This window comes from Prunus mume, linkage group LG2 (assembly GCF_029339155.1).
Source record: "Prunus mume cultivar Tortuosa linkage group LG2, ASM2933915v1, whole genome shotgun sequence".
Lineage (NCBI taxonomy): Eukaryota > Viridiplantae > Streptophyta > Magnoliopsida > Rosales > Rosaceae > Prunus > Prunus mume.
This window is the reverse complement of record NC_142699.1, coordinates 4,419,060-4,439,861: the sequence shown is the minus strand read 5'-3', so window position 1 is coordinate 4,439,861 and position 20,802 is coordinate 4,419,060. Positions and strand designations below refer to the sequence as shown.

General features: G+C 36.6%; 3 protein-coding genes across 5 annotated transcripts; 2 read left to right on the top strand and 1 right to left on the bottom strand.

Annotated features, from left to right (window-relative positions):
* The first annotated feature begins 5,723 nt into the window (after positions 1–5,723).
* CLT2 (CRT (chloroquine-resistance transporter)-like transporter 2) lies at positions 5,724–11,882 on the top strand. Its single transcript, XM_008221010.3, has 11 exons — positions 5,724–5,980; positions 6,083–6,522; positions 6,637–6,782; positions 7,028–7,065; positions 7,951–8,066; positions 8,945–9,044; positions 9,126–9,161; positions 9,284–9,334; positions 9,725–9,848; positions 11,018–11,143; positions 11,649–11,882. The coding sequence occupies exons 2-11, from the start codon at positions 6,089–6,091 to the stop codon at positions 11,804–11,806; spliced, it is 1,329 nt and encodes a 442-aa protein (XP_008219232.2). The 5' UTR covers positions 5,724–5,980; positions 6,083–6,088; the 3' UTR covers positions 11,807–11,882.
* A 458-nt stretch (positions 11,883–12,340) lies between these two features.
* Positions 12,341–16,161, bottom strand: LOC103319465 (Sas10/Utp3/C1D family). 3 transcript variants are annotated; one of them, XM_008221007.3, is made up of 10 exons: positions 15,988–16,149; positions 15,833–15,881; positions 15,436–15,505; positions 15,254–15,341; positions 14,764–14,943; positions 14,479–14,667; positions 14,215–14,388; positions 13,976–14,130; positions 13,397–13,526; positions 12,341–12,636 (listed from the first exon to the last, which is right to left on the bottom strand). In XM_008221007.3, the coding sequence occupies exons 3-10, from the start codon at positions 15,483–15,485 to the stop codon at positions 12,625–12,627; spliced, it is 978 nt and encodes a 325-aa protein (XP_008219229.1). In that variant the 5' UTR covers positions 15,486–15,505; positions 15,833–15,881; positions 15,988–16,149; the 3' UTR covers positions 12,341–12,624. The 3 variants fall into 3 exon arrangements, with proteins under 3 accessions (XP_008219229.1, XP_008219227.1, XP_088901053.1); XM_008221005.2 differs by lacking the exon at positions 15,833–15,881 and having other exon boundaries at positions 15,988–16,161; XM_089044927.1 differs by lacking the exon at positions 15,833–15,881 and having other exon boundaries at positions 15,436–15,500.
* Positions 16,162–16,976: 815 nt separating this feature from the next.
* On the top strand, positions 16,977–19,903 carry LOC103319464 (P-loop containing nucleoside triphosphate hydrolases superfamily protein). Its single transcript, XM_008221004.3, has 5 exons — positions 16,977–17,375; positions 17,524–17,794; positions 17,897–17,953; positions 18,357–18,436; positions 18,524–19,903. Exons 1-5 carry the CDS (start codon positions 17,152–17,154, stop codon positions 19,656–19,658), a joined length of 1,767 nt encoding a protein of 588 aa, XP_008219226.2. The 5' UTR covers positions 16,977–17,151; the 3' UTR covers positions 19,659–19,903.
* Positions 19,904–20,802: the final 899 nt, after the last annotated feature.

Below are 20,802 nucleotides of genomic sequence, written 5' to 3'. Positions count from 1 at the left end.
TGTCATTAAGGTAAGAAGGGATCTTGTATATAAAGAGCTATATTCTCAAAAGAGAAGCACGGTGGGGGAAGAACGCATCTCGGTTCTCTCTTGCTCTTGAATCCTTCAAGAATAATTCCTTTTGTTTCCAATACTCTCCAGCTCATCTAATCTACACTTGCCTTTCAAATTATATATTCTGCTCACAACGATTTACTAGCATGTGCTTCTTCACAAAATTATTTTTATAACTCAAAAGTACTTTTAAGTTATTATTATTATGTTTTTAATCAAAGGCTTTTAGAAGTGCTTATGACCACTGGGGGACCTAGAAAATTTTCATCGGAGGTGTAATTTTAAAAGGCTAAAAGTTTTAAAAAAAATTGACAACCAATATCCTTATAATTTAAATAATACCATTGAAATTCATAATTCATATAAACAACATAACATTACAATCAACCTACAATTGTTGTCGTCAATTGCTGAAAAAGAAAAATAAAACGCACCATGTTTTTTTTTCTCTTATTAACTATGAATTACATTCGAACTTACTTTGAAAGCTTGATCGATACAAAATTTTATTCCTTGGCACAAGACTTGATTAATGAATCAATTTTTATAAAAGACTTGGAGTTCTCTTTTTTTTAAAAAATTAAAATTAAAAAGGAAAAACTGTGATGAGGATGTAAAAAGAGGTATGAATTTTCTGATCTTTTATAAGGAATTGGTGGTGGGACGTGAGGGACTTTTTCTTTAAAAAAACAAAAACAAAAACAAAGTCTCCTTGTTTGACCAAAAAACAAGCAAAATATCCCTTGCTAAAGGAACTCCTTTTCGGTTTGCAGTACGATTTTTTTTTTTTTTTTTTTTATAATCCTAGTCCAAAACGATGTCGTTTTGACCATGGAATTTTTTTTTTTTTTAAAAGGCTCTGTGCATAGCAAAGGAGGCTTCAAAGAGAACTTTTGTCGAACAAGTGGTGTGTGGCTGCCTGAGCAAAGGAGCAACATTTCGGCACATGCCACGCTTGCTCTTGCGAAGGGAAGTGCAATTGCACTTCCTTGTTCCTTTATAGGTCCTCCTCTGCTTATGACACGCTTTTAGCCATTAGTATGAAACAGACTCGTATTTTAACAACATGCAAGTGGAATTCACATGTCAAAAAATGGAGAAATTCTAAGGTGTGACCCTCATATTGACATATGATGTTACCAATATGTGTTTTACAATATGGGTAGACAACATGGTGTTTATTTATTTATTTTTACAACATGGTTTTTTACAATATAGGTAGACAACATGGTTGATATGTCAAGAACTTAGATTATAGTATTGATAGTATTGGTATATAGATACACAATGTACACTATGAGTGGATTGATAAAACCATGTGGCAGTGTAAACGTTACACCAAATGATTATTCAAGAAGTGTGCGAGAAATGAAAAAATAAAGAAGGAGAAGGCCTATGGAGAAAACATCGGGTGCACATGATAAATGAAATGTGTACTTTTATCTCTACGTTCCATCCTTCGATTTCATTTTATAACTGATGAATCCCCACCCACCTTGCTCGCTTACTTGGAACTAGGTTTGACTTTCCCATGTGGGACATTTTGGAAAAGGCCGAAAGAGAGAGAAATATTTTAAAAAGAAGCCAAAATGGACAAAAATGCCCTTATTTATTTTTGAATTTCCTAAGGAATCTCTTACATTTGCATGTCTTTGGTTTGAAAGTTGAGGGGTTTTTCTATATTTTTTGGAAAAGTTTTGACTTTTTCCAAAAGTGAAATTTTTTTTGTGGCTAAAACCTAAATTTACTTTAAAAGGGCACACTTCTTAGAAATCTTATGCAAAATTAAAGATTTCACTTGTAAATTGCATGATATACAAACTTTTTTATACCTCAAGTTACACAAACACAATATGCTTGTGAATACAAAACAATTTACACAACTCATTTAATGAATTTTTTCGCGCCTATAATGCATTTAACACATAAAACTAACATATCAACTTCTAAAACAAAAACATTAATCTAATTCAACAAAAATAACTATGTCATTAACGGGGTTTAGACTAGTGAAAAAGGATATTGACTTGTAAATTAGTGGTCGCATGTATGAATTAAAATGTAGTAAGAACAACACACCATTCTTGGGCTCACAACTAAGTTTCACTTTTGCTAACAGTTTCGTTTAGGCTTGTCCCTAAGCCTAGCCTGGTAGAGAACCAGATATAATTACTTACTTAAATGCCTTATGTTTTCTAGGAGATGTGGTGTTATAATGTTCTAGGCTTGTCCCTAAGCCTAGCCTGGTAGAGAGCCAGATATAATTACTTACTTAAATGCCTTATGTTTTCTAAGAGATGTGGTGTTATAATGTTCTATGGTTGAACAATATAACTCTATGTTTCTTAGGAAGTACGACCTTTGATTGGGGCATGACAACCCCCTTAGGTTTCAAATTGTTTTCACAAAATTCATTTTTGTTGACTGTTTGTCCAAAAATTGATGATTTTATGTAAAAAAAAAGTTTACAAAAATGACCAAGTTAATTAAAATAATCAATCTTTAAATGGAAAATCAACAAAAATAAATTTTGTGAAAACAATTTAAAACCTGAAGAAATATTAGTGCAAATAACTCTATTACTTACCCAGTTAACCGGTCATCACCTAACAGTCGTTAGATGCTTTCAAAACAAATTCAACAGTGAATACTACCTAGGTTCTTAGTACATGTACATAGGAATACCCAAGAAAAATAGAAAATGATAGGGTATAGTAATGGCTGCAAGATTTGCATCACTGTAGGGACCGGAGGGGTCCCAGTCACCTTTCTCTCTCTCTCTCTCTCTCTGGCCTTTTGTTTTTTCCTTCCCTGTTATTTCTCTCTCTATTTTTTCTCTCTCTTGGTGTAAATAATGAGTGGTGATTTCCCCACTCCTTTTTCTCATATTTTATCCACTTACACTCCTTTTTATAACTAAAAAAGGAGTGTAAGTGGATAAAATAGGAGTGGGGAAATCATTGCCCTAAATAATTTAATGTTGTATTTATGAATTGAATATTGAAAGAGGACACAAGGTTTTTATATATGGGAAATTCTATATGAACCCCATAAATTACTCTTTACACCCCACTAAATTTTAATAAAATTTCAAATTACTCATTAAACCCATTTTTTTTCTTCCCTAAATTGCCTTCATAAACCCTATTCCCTAACCACCCACTGAAAACCCCCTTCCCTTTCAGCCACATCCCATCTGAAATCAAACCCCACCCCATCTGATATCCAGCAACACCCCACCGAAAATTCTCTCCTCTTGCAGACACACCTCATCGCACACCCCATCCCATTTACACCAACCTCCATCGCAGAACCATCGAAGAAGCCCTTTGCCATCGCCTCCATCGCAGAACATCAAAGAACTCATCCTTTTGCCATCGCAGATCTTTGCTCACCATCGAAAAAGCCCTTTGCCATCGCCTCCAGCAAACCCGAACCATCTCTGAAACAAAACCATCACACCATCTCCATCTCTGCAAACCCGAAAGCCATTGAAGCCTTTTATATATTTACGTTTCTAAGTGTTGATTAAGCCTACATTTGATTTCACTTTTGAAAAGCCAAAGTCTGATATTGATTTTGATTTTGATTTCAAGGTTCTGGGTAGTTCGAACCTGGTTATATGAAAATGGATTCTAGTTTCGGTGGATTGCCACCAAAATGATTACATTGCTTCAGTAGTAGTCCACCGAATTGAACCTGTATTTTCGGTGGGTTACCACCGAAATTGTTACCTTATTTCGGTGGTAGTCCACCGAATCTGTTTCTATTTTTCATGGGACTCCCACCGAATTTCTTTCGGTTTTTCAGTGGTACTCCACCGAATATGTATTCTTTTTTCAGTGATTGTCCATCGAATTTATTTCCGTTTTTCAGTGATTATGTACCGAATACGTTACTGAGTAATATGTCATCTACATAATAAATGTCGTGCTTTCGGAAATATAGACGTAATAGAATTCATGAGTGCTAACTCTCGATCGGTGACAATAACACCAGGAAGACAATTATCATCCAACAAACTCCTCAACGCAGTCAATGCCCATGTGTAATTGTCTTCCTTCTCGGCATTTATATACACATACGCAACAGAGAATGTCATATTAGTAGATGTCACCCCCACAATTTGCAATAGTGGGAAACGATACCTATTAGTCTTATAGGTGCAATCCATGATAAGTACATGTGGAAATGCGCACAAAATATCAATATTAATGGGGTGTGTCCAAAACAGGTCAGTTACAATATCACCAGATGTCCTATACCACTCAATATAATTGTGTTCGGATAACTTAGTAAGCAATTGTTGCATTTGGGTTCTCCCACAAATTCTTTGGTTCTATTTCGGATCCTAGCATTGTATATTGTCTTCATAGTTGAAACATTCATTACATCTCTATCTTTAATGGTGACCGAAATATTTCTGGGTTTCACCAAACTCTTAGACATGTCCACCAACAAGGCATTCTCCTCTTCAGTAAGTCGCCCCACAAATGAATGACCTTGAAGATACTCTGAAATAGGATGGTTGTGTACTCCACAAACCACCTCCAACTTCCAATCATTCCCATCACCAATATTGACACCTTTTAATAAGAATGGGTATCCACATTTCTTGGTACCAGTGTCCCTAGCACATTTTTTCATATCACTATTTGCATCCGACCTTATATCAGTTGTCTCACTAGACTTGCAAGACTTATAGTTACCGTTCCTCTCACAAGCAAGTATTACACGAGGTCTCCTCTTGCCCTTACCTCTATAATCAGACCTTTTAATTACAATGACAATATTATTCAATTTTCCTTGTTCACGAGCCCATCGAAGTAATGCATCTCTACCATTGAATATCTACACATAAAACTCATATTATTTAAATATAAAATTTGAAACATTAATGCCACGTTAATGATACTAAAAAGGATTTCAGATAAATAATTACCGAATAAGTTGTGAATTGATCACTATAGTCCATTACACATTCTGTTCCCACATTGTTGCCTTCAGTAGGGGCGTCACCTTCATTTTGTTCCTTCAATGGGAGTAAGATCAAAATAACTTGGATTAAATTTGTGGTCGGCAATAAGTTACTGAAAAAATAAATAAATTTCAGTTGGATGCAACTGAAACGCGGGTAAAAATTTGGTAGTACACCACTGAACTACGTTCCATCTTACGGTGGATCCCCACCGAATATTAAGTTTCTCACGGTGAAATCCAACCGAAAACGGTTACAACGTTTGGTGGCATCCCACCGAAATTATGTGTCGCGTTGATCGATGTCTTGAACACAACCAATGTTATGAAATACTAAACTTGCAAAACGCCAAAAAATAAACTCGTACCTCATTCGTAGCATCTCTAACTTCAATCTCACCCTTCATGAATAAATACAATATATTTTTTCACCAGTATAAACTTATAAATCTTGGGTTTAGGGTTTAGGAACATGATAGTTTGAAAAAAAAAGTCAAACTAGGGTTGCAGGAACATATGTGGGGTGTAGTGAGCAATTTTAATTTTTTTTTTGTCCTTAACGGTAATTGTGTACAAGGGTAAAATAGATTATTTATATTTAAAATTAGTATGGGGTGTAAAGAGCAATTAATGGGGTGCCAATAAAATCATCCTTTATATATAGAATAAGAACTTCGATGTTTGACTTTCATTTTAAGGGATATTGGTTCAGAAAAATGATGCGCAAGAAGCTCTGCGAGAACTTTGCAGTGTTTATACTTTCATTCCCTTCATTTTTATACAAGAAGCTCTAACATCAATTCCTCGCTCCGCAACTGAAACCATACATGATTAATGATGACCTGAACAGCGCCAGCCCAATTGAATTGAAGAAGATGAGGAACGCCCAAAGGAAACGTGGATATCGAATCTTATAAGACCGAGAGAGAAGAGGCGAAGAAAACCAAAGGTTAAAGACGCCATCTTTTATTTTTGCATAAATTAAATTTGGAGGGGTCTTCTTCGTTCTTTATATCTTTATTTTTGAAATGTTTTTGTCTCGTTATTCCAGAATAAAATGTTTTTGTCACAACCCACAAGTCCAACAAAATCTCTGATGGGATATTCAGTATCCACTACGTCGTCGTTTTCCCACTTCTTCTCCGTCCCACCTGCTCTTCACACCTACACCATCAAAAATGGCGCGACGATCCCCTTCCTTTCTCTCTCCTCAATGCCGCTCCCTCGACTCTATCTCCGCCGCCGCGTCCCCCAAGACGCACCGTTTCACCTCGCTTCCGAAACCACCCGCAGAGCTTCATCAACAACTCGCAATGTCAAAGCCCAAGCTTCACTCCCAGACCCGCCCTCCTCTTCCTCCAATACAAAACGCGTCGTTTTGGTCTCCGCTTTGACCATTGCTCTGGCCGTCGCCAACCGCGTGCTCTACAAGCTCGCTCTTGTCCCCATGAAAAACCACCCTTTCTTCTTGGCCCAATTCACAACCTTCGGGTATGAAAAAGAACCACACATTAATTAATTAATTATTTTACTTTTTTTTTTTTTTCGGTTTGGAATTATTGGATTTGTAATGTGATCGGGAAAGTGGGTTTGTTTTGTGCGCAGCTACGTGATTATATATTTTTTGATATTGTTCGCACGATACCGTTCTGGGATTGTGACTGATGAAATGATAGGCCTTCCCAAATCACGGTTTGTGGCCATTGGTGCCTTGGAAGCCCTTGGAGTTGCTTCTGGGATGGCTGCTGCAGGTACCTCACCATTTTTTTTTATATTAATATTAAAGTTGGGATTTTATTTTTGGGTACATTATTATGAGCCTATGCAATTTGATTGAATGGTGTTTTAGAATTTAAGCTAGATTTTCTTGGTTTTTGATTGAGATGAAGCAATACCAAGTTTGAATTGGTTGTGATGAGAAATCAAAGCAGAAAATGTGTTTTAGTAGTGATGATTTTGGTGTTTTATTTTTCTGAATTGTATTTATCCTCCACAGCCATGCTTCCCGGACCGGCAATACCCATATTGAGTCAGGTATTTTCCGTTATTCCAGCAAAAAATTAAAGATCAAGAAAGAAAAGAACATATATAGGTTATGCCCCATGTGGTATATTGGAGTTCAGGAATGGAGGGCTTCCCCATCACCATCAGCAGCATTGAGGCATGCCATATGTCATTAGAAAGATAATCTATTTCGTGAGAAAATATAATGTATAATGAATGAGAGCAGTTTTTATGACGAAGGTGGTTGAAGGACAGAAACTTTGTGAAAAGATACCAGACGTGCACTATGGCCAAGGGTTTATTGGGGTTATCCTTGCAGCATTTGAGGTCAAGATAATTTTGTAGTAAAATATTGCTTAAAAGAGTTGAAGTAAAGAGAAAGGAAAGCTGCCTTAACCATTTAGTTTCCAGAAATGTTTATGGAAAGAGGAGAATAAGTCTAAACTTTCTTACAGTGTAAAATCACGTTAGATGTGACCATGCCAATTGGATTCATCTAGCAGCTGATTTTTATTTTTTTGGCTCAAGCCAGGTTGAGTTTGGTCAAGGATCCTAGATCCTATTCCAGTTTGGACTGAACTAATTTCTTATATGAACAATTAATGAACTAAATGTTTTGGGGAAAGAAGTTCTGTTTTCCTTTTCCGTTAAATTGAATAATTAGAACTTAGCAGGGCTGCAGAATATTGTCCCCCAGCCCTGAATAGTTGGACAACAGGTTTCCTCGGTTATAATCTATTGTAATAGAGATATGAAGAGAAAAATGAAATTCAAAGAGTATATAATGAAACATTTACCTTAGTCTAGATCCAAAAGAATAATGTGCTTATTACTTTGAATATATTTTTTACCATTATTTTTGCAAAATTCCTCTCCTCATTTTTACTTTTACTTTTACGTCTCCATATTGTGCAGACGTTTTTGGTGTGGCAGCTGAGTTTTTCTGTCCTTCTTTTGGGGAGAACATACACATTCAATCAGATCTCCGGCTGCATACTCGTAGCTATAGGTGTAGCAGTGGCTGTTACAAGGTACCTTGATCCATTCTTCTACGGATTAAGAGCTGCTATTCTATTTCGTTAAATGTAATATTATATGGGTCCTCTGTCAATTAAGTCGAATGATTAGTGATACAGATCAAGGTCAATGCTAGCAGTCACTTGGATATGGTTTACTTTAAATTTATGTAATACCTGCAAACGATAAATGATCTGCATGCTTATGCATCTGGTGCCAGCTGATATCAAAGCAAACATCAGAAAAATTGAATGTGGTTAACCATGACATACTAATTACATTTATACACTTGAAAAGAAGAATTTCGAAGAAAGAGGTCTTGTAAGATGTTTGAACAGTTTGACATCCGTTCTGTATTTTTTGTCCCAGTGCCAAATGCAATTTGGAAATAAAGTGCCTGAATGTTTTGTTGAAAAAAAGAAGACAATTAACTGATGTTGTATCTGCTGATGATTAGATTAGCATCTGTTTTGAAAGTCTGCCTGCAGATTTTACTTCTAATAGGCATGCCTATTATACAATTTCCTGGAGAGTTTGTTTACATCTACCACCATTTTTCTTTTGGGCATTCTTTCATCTTTATCACAGTTCCTGAGATTCCAACAAGCTTTTCTGTATCATTTTATGTTAGAATAGCTACAAGTATCCCGTCTTCCTGTGAAGGTAGATTTTGATCATAAATGAAAGGTTTTCAGAATTGGAACTGAAATAGTTCTACTGGTGCATGAATATCATGACCCTCCTTTAGTCTAATGATTCTCTGTTATCAGGGTTTTCTTGTTGTGCTATTCTTCCTTATTAGTGTGTTGAGTACCTTGTACTCATGGAGTTTTCAATGATATATGCAATGACGTAAGCTATTGATAGTCATATGTGTATTATGTAATTGCAGTGGGTCTGATTCAGGTCAGATGCTATCTGGAGTTGAGTCTATGTGGCCAGTACTAATGATTGCTTCAAGTGCTTTTCAAGCTGGTGCATCTATAATCAAGGTTAAACAATTAACATTTGTTATAAGTTCAGTGGTGCCCTTTATAACCAAAATAATCAATCTTGATGTTGTCTTCGAACAGGAGTTCGTCTTCGTTGATGCTGAGGCCCGCCTTAAGGTATGGCAATATTTTTTTCTTTTAAGTAATTAGCTGGCCTTCCAAATTGTTCTCAAATTTGTTCTCTGGTTGACAAGCTAATGCTGCATACTTTCTCAATTCATAAACCTTTTCAATTGCAGGATAAATCACTTGACATATTTGTTGTCAATTCTTTTGGATCTGGATTTCAGGTGATTACTGTGTTGATCTCTGTTAAGATAGTTTATGATATATTGTTTTCTTGTTTGTAATATCTTGATGCACCTCAGTTGGTGGCCTCATTGGTTATAAAGGAGACCCTACCAGAACTACAAAGATTTTTGGCATTATCTGATTTAGATTGATAGGTGTGTTGAGGGTCTCTTTAATTAGAAAATGACCAGTGATAGGGGATTCTTTTTCCCTTAAATTATTTATGCTCACTCAAATGTATGGGGGCTCACCGGTAGCATACGTGTCCACACCCAAAGTCAGGTTAATCAGGTTAACTGAAATGTCTTTTACATATTAAGTTGGATATAATTGAAAAAAAGACACTGGTTTTGCTAAAATTATTATTCTTTATTTCCCTTGACTTGTAGGCTCTTTTTATATTTCTCTTTCTACCATTCTTGTCAAAACTGAGAGGCATACCATTTGCGCAACTTCCTTCATATCTTAAAGATGGTGCTGGTTGCTTTCTGAATATTGGAGCTGATACATCAGGCAAGCTGTCATATCAATTTATTTTTTTTCTGTAGTTTTGTAAATTAACTGGATTTGGGAGTGATGCAGGATGCGTAGGACCTAAATTTATTAGTTTCCTAGATAATCTAGTTTTCCAAATTCTAGTAGGATTTCTACTTTTCCAGATTTCCAGATTTCTAGTTTTAAGTTTCCTATTTTATTTGGGTTATGATTTCTGTTTAAGCAAGGGATTTTTATCCTATTATGTCTAGGTTTTAGTTTGCTATAAATACCCCCATGTAGTTCTTTAAAAGGCAGATTTGGATATTGAGTAAACCTTCTCTTAAAACTATGTGATTTCTGTCCTTCCTTCTCGGTACTCTGATTTCGGTCCTTTCTTTTGTCCCTTCAATCTATAATTTTGTCTCCTCGACTTCTGATATTCTTCTTGTTCTACTGTTCTGCCCATTCTTTCGTCTTTTCAAACTATATTTTCGTCTCCTCGATCTCTTATATTCTTCTATGTTCTATTGTTTGAGTGCTTAATCTAATACCTACGGGCTGTTCTACATCAGGGAGTTTGGTGTGACATACATGTTGTCATTGTATATACACTGATTTACATGGTCAATGATGATTGGTTTAATTATCTACTCTCCAGCCCATAAGTAAGCTTAAATAATAATTGTTCCCAATCTGAAAACATTGATATTAATTGTTTGATACACATTTTAAGCATATGGATGTTCTCTTATCTGTTCTTCCTTTTAAATGATTCAATGCAATGAAAAACTATTATTGTATTGTGAGCAGGAAATATCGAATAGTAAGAGTAATCAAACTTGTTGGTTTGATATGCAAATTATAGTAACATCACAAGAATGCTAAAAGCTGATATGACACCAAGTTACATCTGAACAGTGTATATCATTTATGAGAACACGTGAAAGTGAGTGTTCGGTGTTGATGATAAAATTTACCTACACGGTTTCATGACGTTTAGGAATTAATGATGGGAAATCCTATGAATTTCATGCATTGAAGAGACAAAAAGCTCATTTATAACCTGGCATGATGAAAATAAATTGTTGGTTTCCGTAATGTAGTTCAATTTCAGTTGTTCAAAGTGATGGTTCTCGTCAAGATTAAAAGCTTCTTGAGGTTTTTTGAGTTCAAGTTCTTACCCATGCATTTGTCACTTGTTTCAGGTTGTAATGGGGCTCCATTGCTTCCGTTGCTTTACGTAGGTACCAATCTGTTTTTCAACATATCATTGCTGAGTGTAGTAAAGATTTCCTCTGCGGTTGTTGCTTCTCTCATTGTGATGTTGTCAGGTTCATTCTCTTTCACGCTTGTATACATACTTTTGAGCACTGGTCCCATAGTGGTTATGCTAAGTAGTTAGTATTGTTGCTATATAGTCTGCATATACTTAACAGACCTTTCTACCTAACAGTTAATGCTTATGGGTTGGATATTTCAAGATCATATTATTATGACCACATGTCAGTCACCAACCCTAATAGGGACTACACATAAGAACCATCAGTTACCTGATGAAGGGTACCTGGATGACCACCCATAAAAAGGTTTGGACATGAGGTTTGTTGAAGTTTGCCACGTGTGTGTATATAGTTCCCTTTTATTGAGGGATCCCTCAAATCCAATTATCAACTCGACAGTTTTTGGCTTTTGGATTGGGATACTTTACATAGAGGACCTATTAGATATTCACATAAGCACTTGCGTTTGTGGTAGTTGTGGACGTATACAAGCATTGGATCAAATCTGTGCTTTTGAATAAACTTCTGCTAATATAAGCTTTCGTTTATCTTGCAGTGCCGATATCGATTTATATTCTTTCCCTTCCATTGCCATATCTGGAAGCGGGTGCAACTTTGAGCCCCTTTTTCCTCTTTGGTAGCACGGTTCTTTTGTTGGGTCTTATTCTGTACAGCATGCCTCAGCCTGCCAAGGATGGCTCTGAAATTAGTTGACATGACATACTACACTGTTATAGATGTTATATTCTTATAGTCTCTTTAAGACCTGGAACACAACTCATTTTTTCCATCCCTGAGTCTTTAAATTCAATTCTATCAATTCAAACAAAAAAAAACAAAAATTTTAACCGGAACTTAAAAAATTGGAATGCAGTTAAAACTTCGATTACTCAGATTTTAACCTCATCAAATAGTAAGAAGCTTATTATCAATGGCGTTGGTTTCAGAAGATAGAATTGACTATGAAACTGACGCTATGGCTGTCTTTTCAATCAAGCAAGGCCAACTTCAAGGGATGCCGGAGCAATCTTCCGTTTCCCCTGGCACAGTAAAGTTGAACTGGAATGCAAGCTAAAAGTCAGGTCAAACTTCTCAGATTAAGGTTGGATTGACCCTTAATCCACCAACAATGGGATTTGAATGGTACTTTATAAACTGGTAATTGCATATAAAAGATTGACGCAAGATAAGTAAATCACTGAGAGGTGTCCTTTGATTTTAGGGTTAGGTTAGATAGCACATCGTGTATACGTAAACCTATTAATCTCATTCAGATTTCTGCAAAAGCAGAAACATACACATCTAGAAGGAAAAAAAAAACCATTAAAACAAATAATTCTGTTCAGTCCAAATAACAAAAATTTCCCCCTACTTGTTCACTCCCCCTCCCTCTTCTAATCAGCCCAGAAACTGCCGCTTAAAAGAAAAAGACAAAAACACTTCAGATTTGAAGGAAGCCATTTCATGCGACTATAGCAAAAGGAATTTAGATCAGCAAGGAAATCGTTGGAGTTGTCAGGCTGGTTTATCCTTCAACGCCTCATCTGCACAATGGGCCAAAATTGTCAATGCCTTCACTATAAGCAAATACTAGGGCAATAAACCTTTGCATAATATAAAATAATATATATATATATATATATATAAAAGAAAAATAAAGCCCGATAAAAAGCATAGGAAAATAAACACAACTACAGAAGAAAAAAGATCAGAGTTTGTCTAGCAGCATATATAATGGAGAAAAACAAATGCAGGCATTCCTAGATAAGTTGGGATGGGGAAAGAAGTGCATAATCATGGCAAGTTATAGCCCACTGCCAATACTCTAATAAGCATAGTGCAGTCATTCATCAACAGAGTCTCAATTAAATGCCATAACAATCCTTTTCCAGATTATCTAGAGGCTGATTTCATGATTCAAGCATGAAGCATATATATATTAGCTAAAGTTTTTCATACAAAGACAAATAAGGGAGCCTCCATAAATGATTTGTGTACAAAAACACATGCATGTCCATGAGAACAGGACCTGCCTTCTCATTTTCAAGAGGCTTTTAATTAACTAAACTTCGAAATCATATATTTAGTACAACCAACCACTTAATGGATATATAAGAAAGCTATCACAGACAGACAACATGAGCACAAATCCCTAACAACCACGCTAGATTAAGGTTCAAGTGAAACAGAACTTCATGGATGCAGTTGATTCGGAGCAAAAGAGGAGAATATATATTTCATAAATTAAATTTGATCTTTATTTAAATTAAATTTGATCTTTATTCTGAGACCAACATGATATACCTTGCGCTTCTTATGTCTTCCCCCCATTCCACCCCTAGCACTACTGAAGCTTGGAATCTGCCCATCATTTTCATCTTCCAAAGGTAAAGTTTTGATTTCATCATAGAAATTGTCTGTCAAACCAAGCAACCTGATATATACAAGTTCAGAACAGTCAGCCAACAACAAATTCTACCCAAATAAATTTGACATAATTGAGAATAATACCATAAATTAATTTTAAGGGAGATTCACTATCATACCCAATATAGGAGCCCAAATTATAAAAAAACCTTATATGAAATGGACTTTAGAAACACACCCAAAGCCCATTTACAACATAACAAAAAGGCTTATAACTTCTTTTAAATTACAAAACTGCCATTGATTTCTTAAAACAAACTCAACCCCAAAACCTCATAAAAAAGCCCAAAACACTTAAGAGGGCATCAAAATATTTTAATAATCAAAATTAAATTCAATAGGGTCAGCTATCATTTTTTGGGTTTTTTTTGGGTTTGTTTATAGAAATTAAATGGTGTAGGGTTTATTTATAGTTTTAGTGCTAAGAATGGGTATATGACTAAATATCGTGCATACCCATTTCTTGACTTCTTTAAGTGTTTCTCCCTCTGTTTCTCCTTCTTTGTAATAGGAGCACGCATAAAAAGCTCCTCTTCTTGCCGTGCACGGTCCTCCATCTTTGCCCTGTATCTGGCTAGTTCTAAACTTTCAGCTCCAACACTTTCTACAATCTGTAATATGACATAATAGTAAGCAATTATGAGAAAATCCAGCTTTCACGCCTTGTAACCCCACAAAAACAGTCCACAACAAACCTCTTCAGGCCTCCCCTCCAAATCATCCACCAGTTCCCTAACAAAAGCACTCTGCCTAGCTTGCCGTAGAGTATTCTTTTCCTTTCTCAATGCATTTTTGTCCTGCTTTGACAACTTGTCTTCCTCCATCGAAGTGGGGGCAAATTTGGGAGGTCGATACACATCATTACCATCCTTCAATACATAAAGAGAAGAAAAAACCTTTTAAATGGTCCAGCAGGTGGGAAAAGAGGAATTCAAATACTGTACTGATGTGCATTTCACCTTAGAAGTCACATCTGCTTTGCTAACAAGCATGTCAGGGTTTGGGCGATATTTCAACAAATCATCTGTTTGCTGAGGCACACCCGCTTGTGATTCCTTTTCACCTGGCTGTACATTCTCAGTTGTGCTTGCAGTAACCTTGGTGAGCTTCTCGATTTGATACTGTAACTTCTTGTCAATGGGTCGAATCTTTTGCAACCAAAAGGGTGAGAACTGATTAGTGACTGATTACACAGGTTACCAGAATGGCAGGAGAAAGAAAAACAGATACCAAGAAGTCCATACCTTTTCCAGAAACAACCTTATCTCCACAAGGCTCTGAACAACGGGGTGGCCATTTATTGAGAACCCTCTAGCCTTGCGAAGCAAGTAATAGACAAGTGACTGGCAATAGTTTAAGAGCAGCAAATGCTTGGCTTCAAGATAGCTTATCCCTTCCACTGTTGGATAATTATTTGATTTCACCTGATACATGGAGAAGAAAAATAAAAATGACACATGTGCCTTAGCATGCTTGGTATACTAACATGCCCGTTGGGATTTCTATAATCTCCAATTGTTTTAAGGAAATATTGATTCTGCAAAAAGTGAGAAACTTATAAGAAAAACAAGCTTTTTTGTGGAAATGCTTTTTCCAGCCCTTGCGTTAAGTTTAGATATGGTTTTCCTAAAACCTAACAAGTGGCAGAAATTTTTAGAAAGCAAACATTTCTACACCGCGAGAAATGGAGCCACAGCAAAATTACAATGACCCAAGAAACAGGGACATATTTACCTTTGCAGTTAAAGCTTGGACTTTGATCCTCACTGTATCTAATCCTTCCTTCATTTCTTTCAGCACAGCAGCAAGCTGAGGAGCTTCTCTGAAAAACAGAAGCAATAGAAGTAACAATCAGAATTTGACTATCAAATCCAATTAGCATTTAGCATCATTGCACCTTCACAAGTTTAACTTACGCCTTTACTCTATCTTCAGAGCTTGCGTTTGAAATTGTAGCGTCCTCCATGCCTTTGAAGCTTTACTTTTCTATGCAATTGGTAAAAATATTAATCAGAAGCCTTTCAAGAATAGAAAAATATGAACACAATACTCATGGATGTGGGCTCTTTCAAGAATTCCTTGCCAAAGAAACATAACTGGTAACTATGATAAATAAATTACGGTTCCATAAATCAAACAAAACCTTCAGAATTCCCAGATAATTATTTTTGTTATAATTTTTTGCGGATAAAAATACAAATTTAACGAGACATAATAATATCCAAAATTGATAAAAAAAAAGAAGAAAAAGAACGGAGCAACTAAATCAGGGATTGAAATGCTCATTTGGGTAGCCCTAAATTCCCACTTTACCATACAGACAGCTCAAAGGAGCTCAGCAAGCACATGCCTTTTGCCCAATCTTTGCGGTGGAAAACATCAACAAAACATAGAGCTTGATGAGAGAGAGAGAGAGAGAGAGAGAGAGAGAGAATAAATCAGCAGAGGAAGAAGAAGATGAGAGAGACCTGAGAGAGAGAGATAGCGGCTGTGGCCTGGACTGTTAGTGGGAGGAAGACAGGCTGCGCTGCGAGAGAGACCGTGACGAAGAGAAGCAGCGAGGAGGAAGGTGTTGTCCTTGAGGTTTTAGTTTGGCTCTCTTTTTCCAAGAACAGAAAAGAAAAGAAAAAAGGGGTTTAGGACCTACGCATCAAAATTTAAGCCCTAGCACTAAACCTCCCGCTTTTATTTTATTTATTTGGAAAATTAGTACAAATAGAGTTATTTACATTAACATTTCATGATATTTTCGGTATTTTCATAAAAAAAAATTAGGTTCCAAAAATTAATAATTTTATATAATACAAAATTAAGCAAATGACAAATTTAACTTTAATGAATATATGTGCAATATAATATCAAACACTAACTTTGCCATTTGTATAATTTTTTATTATATAAAATCATCAATATTTGGACCAAAAATCAATAAAAATTAGTTTTAAGAAAATTTAAAATTTCAAGAGGTGTTCGTATAATTTTTTAAACTTCAAGAGTTTTGTGAAAATACTAAACACCTCAAGGAGTGTTAATGTAAATAATTCATACAAATACTAATAAGGGTATATATGTGACATGTTTTTTTTATATGAAAGATGTATATATATGATATGTTAATTGAATTGGCCTATATTTTTGAGGTGCTTTCAAGCAGTCATGAAATTTTGTGTGTCGTTGTCACTTTTATCCAATTCCGTTAAATATCTATAGAGAAAATGAAAAAAGTTTTTAGACACCCAACTTCATAAAAATTTCTACATAAAGCTCCAATTGTATCCCTTTAATTAAAAAGCAAAAATGAAAATAAAGACACGTCCAAAGGTTGTTTAGCTAGCCACTCTTCCCTCAAAATTTTGTGTTGCCCTAAATTGATAAGAAAAAGTAAAAAATAAAAGAAAAAAGAAAAATAGCAACCCACCACCACGACACAAACATCCCCATCCCCATCCCCATCCCCAGCTGGAACCGACCTATGCTAACTATTTCAGAACTTGGTATTTAGGGGAGTCTCGAACCCTAATCTGAAACTTGAAATTACAGCACCAAAAAACTTGAAACTTGAAGTCTTGGTTTGTATATCAAGGGGTAACTGTAACAAAAACTACTCTGAGGCTGAGAGAGAGAGAGAGAGAATGGGGAAGAATGAGAAAACGGGGCTGGGTAGGGCTCTGGTGAGACAACACAACCAGATGGTTCAGCAGACAAAAGAGAAAGGCCTCATGTACAAGAAGCAGCAGAAGAAGGTTCTCGAATCTGTCACCGAAGTCAGCGATATCGACGCCATCATCGAACAAGCCGACGAGGCCGACCGCCTTTTCTCCATCAACAACCCAAGCCCAAACCTCCTCATCGACTTGTAAGTTCCCCCTTTGACCCCTCCCTCAAATGAATTAAATTTTCTATTTTTTTCTTCTTCTTAACTTTTCGGATTATTGATTTGGGTTTTTGTTTTTTATTTATTGTCTCAAATGGGTTTTTCATTTTCTGTAATTTCATGCGAGAAGGGATGGAAATGAGATAAGCCCAGAGCAGAGAAGGGAGCAGCAGAGGAAAGAGGAGGCCTTGCATGCCGGGAGTCTGCGGGTCCCACGGAGGCCTCCGTGGACCCCTGAAATGTCTGTGGAGCAGCTAGATGCCAACGAAAGCCAGGCCTTCTTGACCTGGCGCAGAAGCCTTGCGCGGCTTGAGGAGAACGACAAGCTTCTTCTTACTCCTTTCGAGAAGAACCTCGATATTTGGAGGCAGCTATGGCGGGTCGTTGAGCGAAGCGATTTGGTAAGATGGTTTTTATTTATTTTATAGAAAGTCCACGGCCTTGTCTTTGTTTCATTATCAATTTACTGTTACGTAATTAACATGGGTTGTTCTTGTTTGCAGCTTGTGATGGTTGTTGATGCACGAGACCCTCTGTTCTATCGCTGCCCTGATCTTGAGGTAATGTTACTAATTCATAGCTTGTTTTCATCTTGTGGTGCTTAATTTTTAAAGAATGGATGATAAGGGAATAAGCACATTGTTTAAGTTTTAAATTGTGATTAATTTGTGCTTGATACTGATTTTAATTACTAAAATGACTTCGAAAGTTTTGAAAGAGCAAGTTGTTACTGTTGTCTTTGTGTTTGGACTGATTTTTTCCTGCTTATGTCGGGTCTCTATTGATGGTGGGAATCCCTTCCATTGGATTTCAAGAACTAATTGTTTATACTTATAGCCTATAGGCAATTAAATGAAGAGTAATCGGAAATGTTGTTGTTTTTCTCTGAATGAACTTTTAGAAACCGTGATTCTTTCCTCTTAGAGGATGAGTTTTACATGATATGTTTGTTTCCTGATACAGGTATATGCACGAGAGGTTGATGAGCACAAAAGGACAATGCTGCTCGTTAACAAAGCAGATCTCTTACCTTTATCTGTTAGGTTGGTATTTTTGTAACCATAATCATCTGATCTATTCTCCAATTTTACACCCTCCTAAATATTTTTATTACTTGGCTTTTCCTTCAGAGAGAAGTGGGCAACATATTTTCGTGCACAAGATATTCTCTTTGTGTTTTGGTCGGCTAAAGCTGCTTCAGCTGCTGCAGAGGGGAAAGATCTCAGTTCCTCGTGGAAGACAGAAAACAGCCTGCAAGAATCAGAAGACCCTGATACAAAAATATATGGGAGGATTGAGCTTTTGACTCGTTTACAGTCTGAGGCAGAAGAGATAGTCAAACTGAGGAGGAAATCAGGATCCAGTGGTATAGGCATAGGCTCACCCAGGATTCGTTTTCAAGGAAATTCGGCTTCGAGTAATGTAGTTGTGGGATTTGTTGGTTATCCAAACGTGGGAAAGAGCTCGACAATTAATGCCTTGGTAGGCCAGAAGAAGACAGGTGTTACCTCTACTCCTGGGAAGACAAAGCATTTCCAAACATTGATTATGTCTGATGAGTTAACCCTATGTGACTGCCCTGGATTAGTTTTTCCATCCTTTTCAAGCTCAAGACATGAGATGATTGCCTCTGGTGTATTGCCAATTGACCGAATGACTGAGAATAGGGAGGCTGTGCAGGTAGTGGCAAATCGAGTTCCCAGACATGTTATTGAAGAAGTTTACAGGATTGATCTGCCAAAACCCAAATCATATGAACTGCAGTCTCGGCCACCTCTGGCAGCAGAGTTTATGAGGGCCTACTGTGCCTCTCGTGGGTATGTTGCCTCAAGTGGGCTCCCTGATGAAACGAGAGCTGCACGCCAAATTTTGAAGGATTACATTGATGGGAAGCTGCCCCATTACCAAATGCCTCCTGGAATGACTGATGAAGAAGATGTTGTGGAACACAGCTTGTCTGAACAGCATGAATCGGACGCCTCTGATAACGAAAACCCTGCAGATGCTGAAGGTGAAAACGTACCGGAGCTTGATCATGCTCTGGATGATCTCAATTCATTTGACATAGCTAATGGGCTGGCTACCAAGAAGAAAGTCACTGTCAAGAAGCCCACTGCGTCTCATAAACAACACAAAAAGCCTCAAAGGAAAAAGGATCGGACCTGGAGAGTCGGGAATGATGGTGGTGATGGAATGCCAGTAGCAAGATGCAATTATGGAAATAAAGTGCCAGAATGTTTTGTTGGAAAAAAAAATACAATATAACTGATGTTTAATCTACTGATGATTATATTAGAACCTGTTCTGAAAGTCTGCCTGCGGATTTGACTTCCAATAGGCATGCCTATTCTACAATCTCCTGGATAGTTTGTTTAGATCTACCATTAGATGTGCCACCATTTTTCGTTTCAGCATTCTTTTATCTTTGTCATATTGTCTGAGATTCCAACAATATTCTGTATCATTTTATGATAGAATAGCTATAGATATCCCGTCTTCTTTTGGAGGTAGATTTTGATCATAAATGAAAAAAATTCAGAATTGGAACCGAAATAGGTCGACTGGTGCATGAATTTCATGACCCTCCTTAGTCTAATGATTCTTTGTCATCAGGGTTTGCTTCTTGTGCTATTCTTCTTTATTAGTGCGTTGAGTGCCAAAAATATATTTCAGACCTTGTACCCGAGTTTTCAATGCGACATGCAATGAAGCCCTTGATAGTCGTGTTTTATGTAATTGCAGTGAATCTGATTCTGGTCAGATGCTGTCTGGAGTTGAGTCTATGTGGCCAGCACTAATGATTTAGTTGCTTGTTCTTTTAACACCAATCATCGACTCATTCACTTTAGATGGTTATAATTTGTAATTGAAATTTTGGGGTGTTGTGGTAGTATGCAATAATAGAATCAATCAAAAGAACACAGAGAATTTAGGCAAAACCAACTTTATAAGCATCTTCATCCAACAAGCCATTCGTTATATAAACAGTAGTATGGCATCCTGTACATATCCATATATCCATATATCCATACTAAAAAATAAACCAAAAAAGCTCAGCCAATACATTTCATTTTGTACTCCTAATTTAAGGCCTCCTCTGATCCGAATACACAAATGATCCACACTAGACGTCTCCTCCACCGCAGCACCGCCGTATCAACATCACATTTAGCTGCAAAATATCAACATCACATCCAAATGTTATACAACAAAGACACTGCGGTATACACTTAACACTTTCGTTCTATCTTCTTAAGATGAAATTGTCCATCACTAGTGCTTCAAGGTTCTAATGACAAACGTCTCCTAGAATACAACGACCTCCTTTTTTCGGTAGTAGCACTCCAAACCACAAGAATAAAGAACACAGACTTGTGTATGAACTCTCTCTTAAGCTACTCTCAAAATT